The 12329-nt window shown below is 44.7% G+C and overlaps 1 protein-coding gene across 3 annotated transcripts; it reads right to left on the bottom strand.

Moving 5' to 3' along the window:
* Positions 1-4691: 4691 nt before the first annotated feature.
* Positions 4692-11868, bottom strand: LOC132568856 (uncharacterized). 3 transcript variants are annotated; one of them, XM_060235044.1, is made up of 2 exons: positions 11781-11868; positions 4692-5650 (listed from the first exon to the last, which is right to left on the bottom strand). In XM_060235044.1, the coding sequence occupies exon 2, from the start codon at positions 5617-5619 to the stop codon at positions 4918-4920; it is 702 nt and encodes a 233-aa protein (XP_060091027.1). In that variant the 5' UTR covers positions 5620-5650; positions 11781-11868; the 3' UTR covers positions 4692-4917. The 3 variants fall into 3 exon arrangements, with proteins under 3 accessions (XP_060091027.1, XP_060091025.1, XP_060091026.1); XM_060235042.1 differs by having other exon boundaries at positions 11663-11868; XM_060235043.1 differs by having other exon boundaries at positions 11668-11848.
* Between the last annotated feature and the right edge of the window lie 461 nt (positions 11869-12329).

Raw genomic sequence — 12329 nt, forward strand, 5'->3', positions numbered from 1 at the left:
ACTGAAAAACCAACTGAGGGGGCGGAGAACCCAGATCAAACTTTGGCTGGGTGTTCTGGAAACCGTGGGACTAGGGGTGGCTTGAAGGAACAGATGATAGGAAGTCTGGGGGAGCCAGAAATGTTCCTGTCTGAGGTTCAAAGTGACCCTAGGCTGGATCCACCGCGTGAGTTGGCAAGGGACCAGAAAGTGGAGTTCTCAGAAGTTGAGACAGGGGAGAGGGTGATGCTTTCCCTGCCACTTCATACTGGTGAACGGAAAGTGGAATGGGGGGGACCCCATATGATTGTGGATGATCTAGACGATGCTACCTGTGTGGGGGCTATGGAGAAAATGGGAAAGGCAGTTCAAGTGGTGCAGGTGAAGATACCACAGCCATTCTCTGCGAGGTCCATGGTGGTGCATATAGGTAGGAAGGAAGGAGACAAAAAGAAGCTGGGACAGCAATTGTTTGGAGCACCAGAGGTAGTTTTCTGGGAGGTCAGAGTGGACAGAGGGAACATTCCACCAATGAGGGATAAAGAAGGGGCAACTGTGTGGGAACTGGGCAGTTTCCAACCCCATATGTGGGGCCAGGGATTTCCTCCTTTGATGGACCACTCATCCCAGCAACAGCAGCAACTGAGGGAGAGCACCAAACTCCAGAGGTGGTCCTGGGAGATGGAGGAGTACATCTTAAAGACTGGACATTCCTTCTGAATGCAGCAATGCAACGTTTTGTCCAGAAGGGACATGGGCACCTAGGGTGCTGGACTTTGTGTATTATTGGAGAAATACCTGAACGTTTGTGTAATAGTTTGGTTAATGGGTTTCTCCTTGTTTGATTGGATTCTGCTACGGGGTCACCTCTGTAGGAGGCAACCCCTCCGGCTCAGAATTTAAGGAGGGGGAAGTGTGGAGAAACGCCATTTTAGGCAGTGGTGGTGCTTCATTTGGCAGGGGGCAGTAAATCCCTCAGCCGGCATTGTAGCCTTCCCCTCACTCCCCCCCCTCCCTTCCAGAGCCAAACCAACAACGCTAGGGGGAAAATATCCTAGAGAGGCAGGAAGTGCTGTGGTTCTTGCCATGTGCTAGGCAGGAAGAGAGTCAGTTTGCAGCAGGCGCTCGGGAAGGGAGGCTGCTTGCCTGTGAGCTCCTGCCTGGGAGGCTCCAGGCAGTAAGGCAACGTAAGTAATTCTCAAGACAGGACAAGTCTAGACCAGGGACAGTAGAAAGCGTTTATAAACAACTTTCCTTTGTTATGCTGTTTGCTGCGCTGTGCTGTGCTAACTTTTTAAATGCAACTGTTTTTGTTTTGTGTTTTTCTTTTCCTATATTTTTCTCTTTTAAATAAATGTTTTTTCTGTTTTTAATGCTGGCAGTCTATCTCTGTACCACATAGATCCCCGACCGCTTTAGACCACGCTGTGTTAAGAAGGGGGCCCCGGGGAAGGGGGAAGGCATGCAGTTGGATACGGTGCCAATCCTCCAGGGGTGCCCCAAAGAAGCGCTGAGGTCTCTGTGAAACCCAAGTGCAGGGTGGCAGAGGACCTTGAGGCCTGGCCTCATAGCTGGAGAGGGGGATTGGGAGTCCTGTTCCTCTCAATCTGAACCCCGGGACTGAGCAGGTGGTGGCAGCGCGCCCAAGGGGCAGGAGGAGAAATAGCTCCCTCCAGGAGTTGGCGACTCCACAGGGAGCTGACGGGACCGGGTCTGAAGGCAGAATCGGGCCGGTTCCGCCACAGGGGCATTAAGGGTTTTAGCTGGGCAGCCCAATCATGTTGAGGTGGAATCAAGTCCCACTGTGCTTGTTAGAATCTCGGTTGGATGTTTGCACAGAGCAAGCAAGCTGCTGTCTGCAGTCTACCGCAAACATGAAAAACTGTAAAACCCCATCTGGTCCCGTCTGCTTTCTTTAAAAGCAAAAACACTTGTGTGAGCCAGGTTGGGTTTGAAACCTAGGTAGGGACAGGGGATCCCCTGGTTTGCAGGCCCTCCCCCCACTTCAGGGTCATCAAAAAACAGAGGGGGAGGGAATTGAAAACAAATCAGCCAGTATCATCATGCCCCTGTATAAATCGATGGTGTGGTCTCATTTTGAATACTGTGTGCAATTCTGGTCACCGCACCGCAAAAAGGATATTATAGCATTGGAAAAAGTGCAGAAAAGGGCTACTAGAATGATTACAGGTTTGGAACACTTTCCCTATGAAGAAAGGTTAAAAAGCTTGGGGCTCTTTAGCTTGGAGAAATGTCGACTGCGGGGTGACATGATAGAGGTTTACAAGATTATGCATGGGATTGAGAAAGTAGAGAAAGAAGGACTTTTCTCCCTTTCTCACAATACAAGAACTCGTGGGCATTCGATGAAATTGCTGAGCAGTCAGGTTGGAACGGATAAAAGGAAGTCCTTCTTCACCCAAAGGGTGATTAACGTGTGGAATTCACTGCCACAGGAGGTGGCGGCGGCTACAAGCATAGCCAGCTTCAAGAGGGGGTTAATATGGAGCAGAGGTCCATCAGTGGCTATTAGCCACTGTGGAGAAACGCCATTTTAATCCAGGTTGGAGCTTCATTGGGAGGGAAAACATGAAACTGCGAAGCAGGCTTGGGCCTAGCCTTCCCCTCACTCCCCGCTCCCTTCCAGAGCCAAACCAACAACGCTAGGGGGAAAGTCTCCTAGAGAGACAGGAAGTTCTTTTGTTCTCTGCATGTGAGTTAGGAGGAAGAGTTTTCAGTTCTCAGCTAGCACTCAACGGAGAAGGATGTGAGACTGGGAGCTCCTGCCTGGGGAAGAGGCCTATTTACTCAAAATGAGGCCCCCAGGCAGCCAGACAAAGTAAATCATCCAAAAAGGCAGGGCGTGTTTAGACCAGGGACAGGAGGACGCGTTTAAAACCACATTTTCTTTGTCATGCTGTTTGCTGTGCGTGTGCTGTGCTGTGCTAACTTTGTATAGGCAACTGTTTTTGTTTTGTTTTTCTTTCCCTTTCTTTTTCTCTTTTAAATAATTTTTTTTTTTTTTTTCTATTTTGAATGCTGGCAGTCCATCTCTGTACCACATATATCCCCGACCGCTTAGACCACGCTGTGTTAGGAAGGGGGCCCCGGGGAAGGGGGAAGGCATGCAGTTGGATAAGGTGCCAATCCTCCAGGGGTGCCGCAAAGAAGTGCTGAGGTCTCTGTAAAACCCAAGTGCAGGGTGGCAGAGGACCTTGAGGCCTGGCCTCATAGCTGGAGAGGGGGATTGGGAGTCCTGTTCCTCTCAAACTGAACCCCTAGACTGAGCAGGTGGTGGCAGCGAGCCCAAGGGGCAGGAGGAGAAATAGCTCCCTCCAGGAGTTGGCGACTCAATAGGGAGCTGACGGGACCGGGTCTGAAGGCAGAATCGGGCCGGTTCCGTCACAGCCACATTGTGTGGACTGGATGGGCCATTGGCCTGATCCAACATGGCTTCTCTTATGTTCTTATGGATAGCATTTGCATGGGAAAGCAATGAAAGGTAATAAAAGTTGCCTGTTAATTGCTTTTGCTACAAGACTAGGTAAAACAAAAGGACATATATTTCTGCTTACTGTACCCCATTCCCTTATCTGAAGAAGTATGCATACATATGAAAGCTTATCTTCTGAATAAAACTTTGCTTGGTGTAGTGGTTAAGTGCGTGGACTCTTATCTGGGAGAACTGGGTTTGATTCCCCACTCCTCCACTCGCATCTGCTGGAATAGCCTTGCGTCAGCCAGAGCTCTCTTATCTGGGAGAACCGGGTTTGATTCCCCACTCCTCCACTTGCACCTGCTGGAATGGCCTTGGGTCAGCCGTAGCTCTGGCAGAGGTTGTCCTTGAAAGGGCAGCTGCTGTGAGAGCCCTCTCAGCCCAACCCACCTCACAGGATGTATATTGTGGAGGAGGAAGATACAGGAGATTGTAAGCCACTCTGAAATTTGTAGTGGACAGCGGAATATAAATCCAATATCTTCTTCTTCTTGGTCTTAAAGGTGCTACTGGACTCATAAGAACATAAGAGAAGCCCTGTTGGATCAGGCCAGTGGCCCATCCAGTCCAACACTCTGTGTCACATAAGAACATAAGAGAAACCCTGTTGGATCAGGCCAGTGGCCCATCCAGTCCAGCACTGTGTCACACGAGAACATAAGAGAAGTCCTGTTGGATCAGGCCAGTGGTCCATCTAGTCCAACACTCTGTGTCACATAAGAACATAAGAGAAGTCATGTTGGAGCAGGCCAGTGGTCCATCCAGTCCAACACTTTGTGTCACACGAGAACATAAGAGAAGCCCTGTTGGATCAGGCCAATGGCCCATCCAGTCCAACACTCTGTGTCACAGAAGAACATAAGAGAAGCCCTGTTGGATCAGGCCAATGGCCCATCTAGTCCAACACTCTGTGTCACATCAGAACATAAGAGAAGCCATGTTGGATCAGGCCAGTGGCCCCTCCAGTCCAACACTCTGTGTCACATAAGAACATAAGAGAAGCCCTGTTGGATCAGGCCAGTGGCCCATCCAGTCCAACACTCTGTGTCACATAAGAACATAAAAGAAGCCATGTTGGATCAGGCCAATGGCCCCTCCAGTCCAACACTCTGTGTCACACAGTGGCCAATATATGTGTTCCAGCAAAATCCTTCCTGGAGAACTTAGATACCAAATTATATTTTCCTTTCAAAGAAGGTTGACTACAGGAAAGAGCACGGCCAATTCCTGAACCTTTAATAAAGCCAAAGAGTTAAAAACAAAGGGCCTCAGGGCAGCATGAACTGCAGAATCTAATGGCAGCTTAAATAGTAGCTTCTCTGCACGTCGCCAAGAGCGCTGGAGATGAAAAACAGCTCCCAAGTGAAGTGTTTCAAAAAACCCTTGTCCATGGGAGAGATCAGACCTGTAGACACAGCAGGGGAGACACCAGTGTTGAAGCTTTAATCATTCAGGTTAATGACCCGGAGATGGTCCAAGGCCTCCAGTATTTCCTGCATCTCCTCCAAAAATTGTCCATTGTCAAGGGCAAACTCCAGATCTATCTTGAAGAACACCAGCCGGGTAAATATGTTCAGTCTGCCCAGCTTTTTCTGTATCAAGGGGTGGTCGGACAAGCGCACCAGACGGTTGGCCTGGACCAGGATCAGGTCATGAAGGTACTTCAGATACTTCAGGCAGCTTCTGGGTTTCAGTTCCTCCAGGTGTTCATGGAGGACGTTCAGATCTCCCAGACAGTCCTCTCCCGCCCAGTCGTAGGGCTGAATTTCCTCTAAGTAGTTCCTCATATCCATCAGACTCCTATAAGCTTTCTTGGGGGCAATGCAAGACATGGGGCTGTGCAACGGCTTCAGGGTCTTCTCAACTTGGTCAACGACTTCAGCTACGTTCCACTTGCGAGCTGCATCCAGGACGGACTTCATCTCCCTCCCTATTTTGGAGAGGTTGCTGAGGAAAAAGAAGAAGCCGTTGTCCAACAGGGAATCCAGTAAGGAGAGAGCAGAGTTGATGATGACCTCCATGTCGTCCAGATCCCATTCGTCTCGGTCTTCCTCCTCCAAAGACACGCTCTTCAGTTCTGCCCTGAACTCTGCCAAGGTGCTTGGGAGCAGAGACAGGCTTGTAGTGTAACCTTCTTCCCACATCAGCACTCTTCTCTTTCAGCAGCCGGTGGCCCTGAGAAGAATAAGAAGGAGAAGAGGAGGAGGAGGAGAAGAAGAGGAAGAAGAAGAGGAGGAGGAGAAAGAAGAAGAAGAAGAAGAGGAAAAAGAAGAGAAGGAAGAGGAAGAAGGAAGAAGAAAAAGAGGAAGAAAGAAGAAGAGGAGGAAGAAGAAGACGAAGAAGAAGGAAAGAAAGAAAGGAAGAAAGAAAGAAAGAAAGAAAGAAAGAAAGAAAGAAAGAAAGAAAGAAAGAAAGAAAGAAAGAAAGAAAGAGGAAGAAAGAAAGAGGAAGAAAGAAGAGGAAGAAAGAAGAGGAAGAAAGAAGAGGAAGAAAGAAGAAAAAGTATGTTTGTAGTAATGGAAAAAATAAATTTAGGGGAACATTTTATAAAGATGACGAAAGCAATATACACGGAACAATATGCAAAATTGTGTATAAATGCAGATCTCACAAAAGAGTTGAAGGTAAGCAAAGGTACAAGACAAGGATGTCCGTTATCACCATTGTTGTTTATAATGACTCTTGAAATTCTACTACAACAAATACAGAATGACAACGAAATAGAAGGATTAAAAATTAGAGGATTCTCTTATAAATATAAAGCCTTTGCAGATGATATTGTGTTTATAATAGAGAATCCGATCCGTGTCACCGTTACTGTTAACTAAGATAAAAGAATATGGAGAATTAGCAGGACTATACATAAATAAAGAGAAATCGAAATTTTTATGTAAAAATATGCAACCAAATAGACTTAAAGAATTGCAAACGGTGACGGGTTGTGAAGTCGCGACTAAAGTTAAATATCTTGGAGTGGAAATAACTATGAAGAATATTGATTTGTTTAAAAATAATTATGAAAAATTATGGTGTAAGATGGACAAAGATTTGATGACATGGAATAGACTTAACTTGTCCTTATTGGGCAGGATAGCTGCAATAAAGATGAATATTTTGCCAAGAATAATGTATTTGTTCCAAACTATCCCGATTGTGAAAGATACCAAACAATTTAACAAATGGCAAAGGAAAATTTCTGATTTTGTATGGGCTGGAAAGAAACCAAGGATCAAGATGAAGATTTTAATAGATGCCAAAGAGAGAGGTGGTTTTCAGCTCCCGGACTTAAGATTGTATCATGATGCGGTCTGTTTGACATAGATCAAAGATTGGATAATGCTGTTAGATAAAAAACCTTTATGGTTAGAAGCTCATGGGAATAAATTCGGCTGGCACGCATATCTGTGTTATGGAAAGAAGAAGATGGACGGCTTTTTCTCTCACCATTATATCAGAAATAGTTTGTTAAACACTTGGATAAAATACAAGAAATATGGCGATGAGAGAAAGCCGCTCTGGATAGTGCCAGCGGAAGTAATAAAAATAACAGCTGAGTCTGATGAAGAAAGAGCGATGTCATACAATCAACTGCTTAAGATTCAAGGAGACAAAATTGAATTAAAATCTGCAGAAGAGTTAAATAATAAATATGATTGGTTTCAGATGCAACAAATTAAAAGCTTGATGGAAAATGATATTAAAATGGATGGAATTAGACGCGAGCAAACAGAATTGGAAAGGATCCTGCTTGGAGATAATGAAAAATTAATATCGAAAGTATATAAATTACTATTGAAGTGGCTTACAGAAGAAGAAGTAGTTAAATCTCAAATAGTAAAATGGGCAATTAATGTGAATAGAGAAATACAAATGGATACATGGGAGCACCTTTGGAAGAACTCGATGAAGATTTCAACCTGTCAGAGTATTAAGGAGAACTGTTTTAAGATGATGTATAGGTGGTACACGACTCCGAAAAAGCTAGCTAGGATGAGCAAAAAGATGTCGGATAGATGTTGGAAATGTAAAAAACATGAAGGCTCTTTCTTCCATATGTGCTGGACTTGTGAAAAAGCGAAGGAGTATTGGAATATGATACAACAAGAAATCTCCAAAATTTTGGGCTATGACTTTAAGAAAATTACAGAGACTTTTTTGCTTGGATTACAATTAGAAAAATTTCCAAAGGAAGACAGGACTTTAATTTGGTACTTGCTCTCAGCTGCTAGGACATTGTATGCGCAGCTTTGGAAACAAGGAACAATACCAGATAAATGGGACTGGATTGTGAAAGTTTTATTGTGGAGTGAGATGGACAAATTAACTAAAACTTTAAGAGACTATGATTTAGACTTATTCAAAAAGGAGTGGAAGAAATTCAAAGGATATATGGAGAAAGAGTGGAACGTAAAAGGACATTGGACAATTTTTTAGTATAAATCAAAAGTATTATATTTTGATAGATTAGTGGTACCTTTAGAATTAACTGGAAATTTATAACTTCGGGGAAGTCATCATTGGAGGGAGTGGGGTGAAATATCATATGGTTTAGTATAAGAAAGAGTTAATTAAATATTGTAACCATGTGTTATTAATAAATTGGTAAAACACAAGAAAAAGTAGAGGAAGTAGAAGAAAAAGAAGAGGAAGAAAGAAGGAGGAGGAAGATGAAGAAGAAAGAAGAGAGAAAGAACAAGAGCAAGAAGGAGGAGGAGGAAAAGAAAGAAGAGGAAGAAGAAGAAGGAAGAAGAAGAAAAAGAAGAGGAAGAAAAAGAGGAAGAAAAAAGAAGAAGAGGAAGAAGAAGAAGAAAGAAAGAAGAGGAAGAAAGGAAGAGGAAGAAGAAGAAGAAAAAGAAGAGGAAGAAAGAAGGAGGAGGAAGATGAAGAAGAAAGAAGAGAGAAAAAAGAAGAGCAAGAAGGAGGAGGAGGAAAAGAAAGAAGAGGAAGAAGAAGAAGGAAGAAGAAGAAAAAAAAGAGGAAGAAAAAGAGGAAGAAAAAAGAAGAGGAGGAAGAAGAAGAAGAAAGAAAGAAGAGGAAGAAAGGAAGAGGAAGAAAGAAGGAGGAGGAAGATGAAGAAGAAAGAAGGAGGAGGAAGATGAAGGAGAAAGAAGAAGAGCAAGAAGGAGGAGGAGGAAAAGAAAGAAGAAGAGGAAAAAGTGTAGGAAGAAGATGATGACGACGATGATATTGGATTTAGATCCTGCCCTCCACTCCGAATCTCAGACTCTCAGAGCGGTCACAATCTCCTTTATCTTCCCCCCCTCAACAGACACCCTGTGAGGTAGATGAAGATATTGGATTTATATCCCGCCCTCCACTCCAAAGAGTCTCAGAGCGGCTCACAATCTCCTTTACCTTCCTCCCCCACAAAAGACACCCTGTGAGGTAGATGAAGATATTGGATTTATATCCCGCCCTCCACTCCGAAGAGTCTCAGAGCGGCTCACAATCTCCTTTACCTTCCTCCTCTCTCTCTTGCATTCCAGTTACCAGATTTAAAACTATATCATGAAACAATTTGTTTAGTGTGGATAAAAGAATGGGTGACGCTGTTAAACAAAAAACTTTTAGCATTGGAAGGTCTTTCAACATATGAACATATGAAGCTGCCTTATACTGAATCAGACCCTCGGTCCATCAAAGTCAGTATTGTCTTCTCAGACTGGCAGCGGCTCTCTAGGGTCTCAAGCTGAGGTTTTTCACACCTATTTGCCTGGACCCTTTTTTGGAGATGCCAGGGATTGAACCTGGGACCTTCTGCTTCCCAAGCAGATGCTCTACCACTGAGCCACCGTCCCTCCCCTATGGAGGGGAGGTCATGGAAATAAATCAGGCTGGCACGCTTATATGTACTATGGGGGAAAAAAGCTGGTTTTTTTTTCTCTCACCATTATATAAGAAACAATTTGCTAAATATATGGATGAAATATAAGAAATATGGGGATGAGAGAAAACCGTTATGGATAGTGCCAGCAGAAGTAATAAAAATAACAGCTGAGACGGGTGAAGAAAAGTGGTTGTCATATAATCAACTATTAAAAATACAAAGTGGCAAAATAGAATTGAAAACTGCTGAAGAGCTGAATAATAAATATGATTGGTTCCAAATGCAACAAATAAAGAGCTTGGTGAAAAATGATATTAATAAGAAAAGAGCAAACAGAAATGGGAAAAGTTCTGCTTAGAGACAATGAAAAATTAATTTCAAAATTATATAAATTACTTTTAAAATGGTCTACGGAAGATGAAGTAGTGAAATCTCAAATGATTAAGTGGGCCATCTAGCCTCTGTTTAAAAACCTCCAAAGAAAAAGAGCCCACCACCTCCTGAGTTGGAAGGGACATCCAGGGTCATCTAGTCCAACCCCCTGCACAATGCAGGAAACTCACAAACACCTCCCCCTCAATTCACAGGATCCTCATTGCTGTCAGATGGCCATCTAGCCTCTGTTTAAAAACTTCCAAGGAAGGAGAGCCCACCCCCTCCTGAGGAATCATAGAGTTGGAAGAGACCTCCAGGGTCATCTAGTCCAACCCCCTGCACAAGGCAGGAAACTCACAAACACCTCCCCCCCTAAATTCACAGGATCCTCATTGCTGTCAGATGGCCATCTAGCCTCTGTTGAAAAACCTCCAAGGAAGGAGGGCCCACCACCTCCCAAGGAAGCCTGATCCACTGATGAACCGCTCTGTCAGAAAGTTCTTCCTCATGTTGAGCCAGAAATTCTTTTGATTTAATTTCAACCCATTGTTTGAAATTGGTTCTGGTTCTACCTTCCATGGCCACAGAAAACAATTCCACCCCATCCTCTATAGGACAGCCCTTCAAGTCCTTGAAGATGGTGATCCTACAGAACCCTTTGAGTCGCCACAAAAAAGGCAGACTATAAAGAAAAAGGCAGAGATAGTCCGCTGTGCAATCACCAGTCGTTTCCGACTCTGGGGTGATGTTGCTTTCATGACGTTTTCACGGCAGACTTTTGACGGGGTGGTTTGCCATCGCCTTCCCCAGTCATCTACGCTTCCCTTCCAGCAAGCTGGGGACTCATTTGACTGACCTCGGAAGGATGGAAGACTGAGTCATCCTTGAGCCAGCTACCTGAACCCAGCTTCTGCCGGGATCAAACTCAGGTCATGAGCAGAGCCTGGACTGCAGAACTGCAGCTTTATCACTTTGCGCTACGGGGTTCTTAGACTATATTAAAAATAAATTACATTAAATATGAATTCTACTTTCTACACTTCAACAGTAAGGGTTTTTTTTTTCTTTTTTAATGGTCTACATAGATAAGCCCTTTCCTCCTTGGTTTCCTTTTCTAGGTTACCAAAGCTGCCATGCTCTTCCAAGCCAGATATTTTAGATCTCAAAAGAAGAAGATATTGGATTTATATCCCGCCCTCCACGCCAAAGAGTCTCGGAGCCACAGCTATTTGATGTCATTTAACTTTTGCTGGTTTTCAAGGATTTATTATATTCTATACTGTTACTGTTGGTTTTAAACTATACTCTATTCTTACATTAATGCCACTAAAGGTCTAATGAATGAATGAGTCTCAGAGCGGCTCACAATCTCCTTTATCTTCCTCCCCCACAATAGACACCCTGTGAGGTAGATGAAGATATTGGATTTATATCCCACCCTCCACTCCAAAGAGTCTCAGAGCGGCTCACAATCTCCTTTCCCTTCCTCCCCCACAACAGACACCCTGTGAGGTGGGTGGGGCTGAGAGAGTCTCAGAGCGGCTCACAATCTCCTTTATCTTCCTCCCCCACAATAGACACCCTGTGAGGTAGATGAAGATATTGGATTTATATCCCACCCTCCACTCCAAAGAGTCTCAGAGCGGCTCACAATCTCCTTTCCCTTCCTCCCCCACAACAGACACCCTGTGAGGTGGGTGGGGCTGAGAGAGCTCTGACAGAAGCTGCCTTTTCAAGGACAACCTCTGCCAGAGCTATGGCTGACCCCAGGCCATTCCAGCAGCTGCAAGTGAAGGAGTGGGGAATCGAACCCAATTCTCCCAGATAAGAGTCTGCACACTTAACCACTGCACCAAACTGGCTCTCCAAGGACAGCCAAATAAGAGAGAAGAGAATTTCCAGGCCTTCTAATTTGTGTAAATCAGCTAAATAATGCCAATAATGTTTCTAAAAATAAACCACCTCTCACTTCTTAATTAACTCACCTCACCTCCAGAGAAATCAGGACAGAAAATACCAATCAAAAATAGTAACCTACAGCTCCCTTTATAAAGTGGCTTCCTCCAACACAGGTGTAAGAATTCAAGGGAGAGGAAGTCAAACCTTATGGTCCCGATCCTGCAAGGCACCCCTGTGGCAGTGGCAAAGCTATAAGAAACAATGTGAGGGCTAGGGTTGCTAAGTCCAATTCAAGAAATATCTGGGGACTCTGGGGGTGGAGCCAGGAGACTTTGGGGGCGGAGCAAGGAGCAAGGGTGTGGCGAGCATAATTGAAGATTATGCCTGGGATAGAGAAGGTAGAGGAAGAAGTCCTTTTCTCCATTTCTCACAATATGAGAACTCGTGGGCACTCGATGAAATTGCTGAGCAGTCGGGTTAGAACGGGTAAAAGGAAGTCCTCCTTCACCCAAAGGGTGATTAACATGTGGAATTCACTGCTGCAGGAGGTGGTGGCGGCTACAAGCATAGCCAGCTTCAAGAGGGGATTGGATGAACATATGGAGCAGAGCTCCATCAGGAGCTATTAGCCACAACGTATTGATGCAACTCTCTGGAGCAGAGAAGCTCTGTATTCTTGGTGCTTGGGGGAGGAGGGCGCAGAGGGAGGGCTTCTGGTGGCCTGGCCCCACTGGTGGACCTCCTGATGGCACC

This window comes from Heteronotia binoei, chromosome 3 (genome assembly GCF_032191835.1).
Source record: "Heteronotia binoei isolate CCM8104 ecotype False Entrance Well chromosome 3, APGP_CSIRO_Hbin_v1, whole genome shotgun sequence".
Lineage (NCBI taxonomy): Eukaryota > Metazoa > Chordata > Lepidosauria > Squamata > Gekkonidae > Heteronotia > Heteronotia binoei.